Genomic DNA, 2,458 nt, shown 5'->3' with positions numbered 1-2,458 from the left:
TATCTCTCTCTATTTTTTGTAATTATGACTGCTATTGTGGGTTTGATTATGTATTTGCATGATATGAAGAACTAATCCTCTAGCTGGGGTCTTAATGGAGCCCCACTTTGAATATTTAATGAACTTGGTTTGTCGTTCTTAATTTCCTCTTTAATTGTTGATTATCTATGAATGCTCTTAATGCTTTTGAATGCTTCATCACCATTCCAATGATGTTCTGCCTAGGTTGAGACCGGAAGGAGATACCTAGGGTTGCACTCACCATAGATGACATAGATTGCATGAACCATAGCAATATAGGTGAATGACCTATGCAATCGCTACACGATTATTCACTATACTTAATGGGTTTTTGATATTTAAATCCGATTGTTAGGAATAATAGGGATTGGTATTGAAAACACTTTCGGTGTAATCAGGAATGGAGCATTCAATATGAAGGGAAATCGGTAGTCAACAATTGAATTGTGAATTAGGGATTAACGAACCAATGTAGTTTAATTGGATAGGTGGTGGTGACATTAGGTGCCCTAGTGTTTGCTCTCTTGAATTAATTACTCAGTAATTGGTTTGATTGTTTGATTGTTGGATTGCTTAATTTCTCTTGTTAATTGTTTAGTTATTTGTTAAATTTATTGTTTTTGTGTTAGCTGACAAACAAACTCAAACGTCGATTCTCCAAATAGTGTAGGATTAGCCATAATTAGTATTTGATTGAATTGTCAATAGATTCTCGTGGGAACGATACTCTATTCATCACTTTATTATTTGTGCGACTTGTACACTTGCAAGTAAGGAGAAAATGCTTAATTGATTGTAAGGAGATGGGCTTGCTCTTATAAACCAATGGAATCCTCACATATTTTAGATGTGGGATTCGTAACATGAACCGTGCTATTGTTGAGAGCACAATAGAAGTATGTTAGCTACCATTTGTAGGCATAACTAGTGAAACTAGAAAAGACAGATTGATATGTATTGTTCTTTCTGGACTATACCTTTTGTCTTTAATCTTCGTGAGTCTCAAGAAAGCCAATCTGAGAATACAAGATATTGAGCTGTTAGGATAACTCAATAGAGAGAAAATTCAGATCCAGATAGGAAATTAATACAAACAAGAATATTGGAAACTAGGGTTATTACATAACAACTGTAATCTTCGAATCCGGATGGCAAATAGAAACAAAAACTTTGTAAAGTACACTGATTACAGAGCCAACTTTTTTCTTGTTGAAGGTGACGTAATTTTCCTTCAACAATGCAGCATAAACTTCATCGACTATTATCATCAAACCACACTATATATAGTTGAGCAAGTCTGATTGCTTGCAATGAGTTATAACTTATAAGTGAAGTAGTCTCACACATAAATATAACCACCCAACCATGTTTCCCTTCATTCACCCCAACAAGTTGCAGTGATGGTAACTTAACTTGCACGGGTTCAGTTACCAGTCACGACGGCTACTTAAGCCTAACCCCAAAGCCACAACCAGGTTATCCAACCTTACCACTAAATCAAGTTGGCAGGGTTCTATACAAATACCCTTTGCTTGCGTGGCCAGCGGTGATCCTCACTAAATTCACGTTCAGGATTCTTACCTCCCCTTATTCAACTGAATCTGCAGACGGACTAACATTTATTATTGCACCATGCAGTAGTCCCTCGCCATCTGACAGCTATGGTTCCTATCTTGGAATAATGGATCCAGCACAAGACGATAATATAATGTGAAGATGTGGTTCCTATCTTTATTATATGATGTAACATCGATACATACGTTATATATTCAACTAAACCAATACACTTGGAGGTAAATTCAGGTCATGCTGGTGGTCAATTAGCTGTGGAGTTTGACACATACAAGAATACAGGTGATTTGGATGCAAATCACATTGCGATTGTCACAAAAAGTGTAATACATCCAATTCAAGCTAGGAGTCTCAATTATACCGGAATTGACCTGAAAAGTGGAAGAGATATCAAGGTTCTAATAGTATTGGATGGGAGGACAAAGTCAATTAGAGTGCACGTTGGATATGCATCTGATCCAATAGGTGAGACTTTTCTTGAGGTGCCTATTGACATCCCAAATACCCTGCCAAGCTTCATCTATGTGGGATTCACAGCATCAACAGAGCTTCTCACTGAGCGTCATCAGATTCTCAACTGGAATTTAGCATCATTTCCAATCAATAAATGAGGAGAATCAATGCGCAACTAGTGTCATGTGTTGCTTCCTGGGATATACATCACACAATAAGAAACGCTATCCAATTATATGCAATTTTTAAATTCTTAAGCTTGCAAAAATAAAGGAGGAAGGCTGTGTAATCCATTCATTTATCAAGTCCAATAAGGAATGGTGATGTCCTTCTCTTATTTTAGTCATTGTCATGAAATATAGACGTCATTTATTTTCCACCATCTTCCTTATCATGAAAAATGGACATGGCA

General features: G+C 36.6%; 1 protein-coding gene across 1 annotated transcript; it reads left to right on the top strand.

Moving 5' to 3' along the window:
• The first annotated feature begins 1,169 nt into the window (after nt 1-1,169).
• LOC119981911 (L-type lectin-domain containing receptor kinase VIII.2-like) lies at nt 1,170-2,204 on the top strand. The gene is made up of 2 exons (XM_038825049.1): nt 1,170-1,236; nt 1,825-2,204. The coding sequence occupies exons 1-2, from the start codon at nt 1,170-1,172 to the stop codon at nt 2,202-2,204; spliced, it is 447 nt and encodes a 148-aa protein (XP_038680977.1).
• Nucleotides 2,205-2,458: the final 254 nt, after the last annotated feature.

This window comes from Tripterygium wilfordii, chromosome 17 (assembly GCF_013401445.1).
Source record: "Tripterygium wilfordii isolate XIE 37 chromosome 17, ASM1340144v1, whole genome shotgun sequence".
Classification (NCBI taxonomy): Eukaryota; Viridiplantae; Streptophyta; class Magnoliopsida; order Celastrales; family Celastraceae; genus Tripterygium; species Tripterygium wilfordii.
Note: the sequence above shows the minus strand (reverse complement) of the source record. Positions and strands in the feature narration are given on the sequence as shown.

Excerpts from the sequence above, each read along its gene's own strand:
- LOC119981911 (XM_038825049.1), top strand. The coding sequence starts at position 1,170 with ATGGCAAATAGAAACAAAAACTTTGTAAAGTACACTGATTACAGAGCC. Across the intron at positions 1,237-1,824 it reads CAACTTTTTTCTTGTTGAAG|GTCATGCTGGTGGTCAATTA; the intron begins GTGACGTAATTT and ends AGGTAAATTCAG.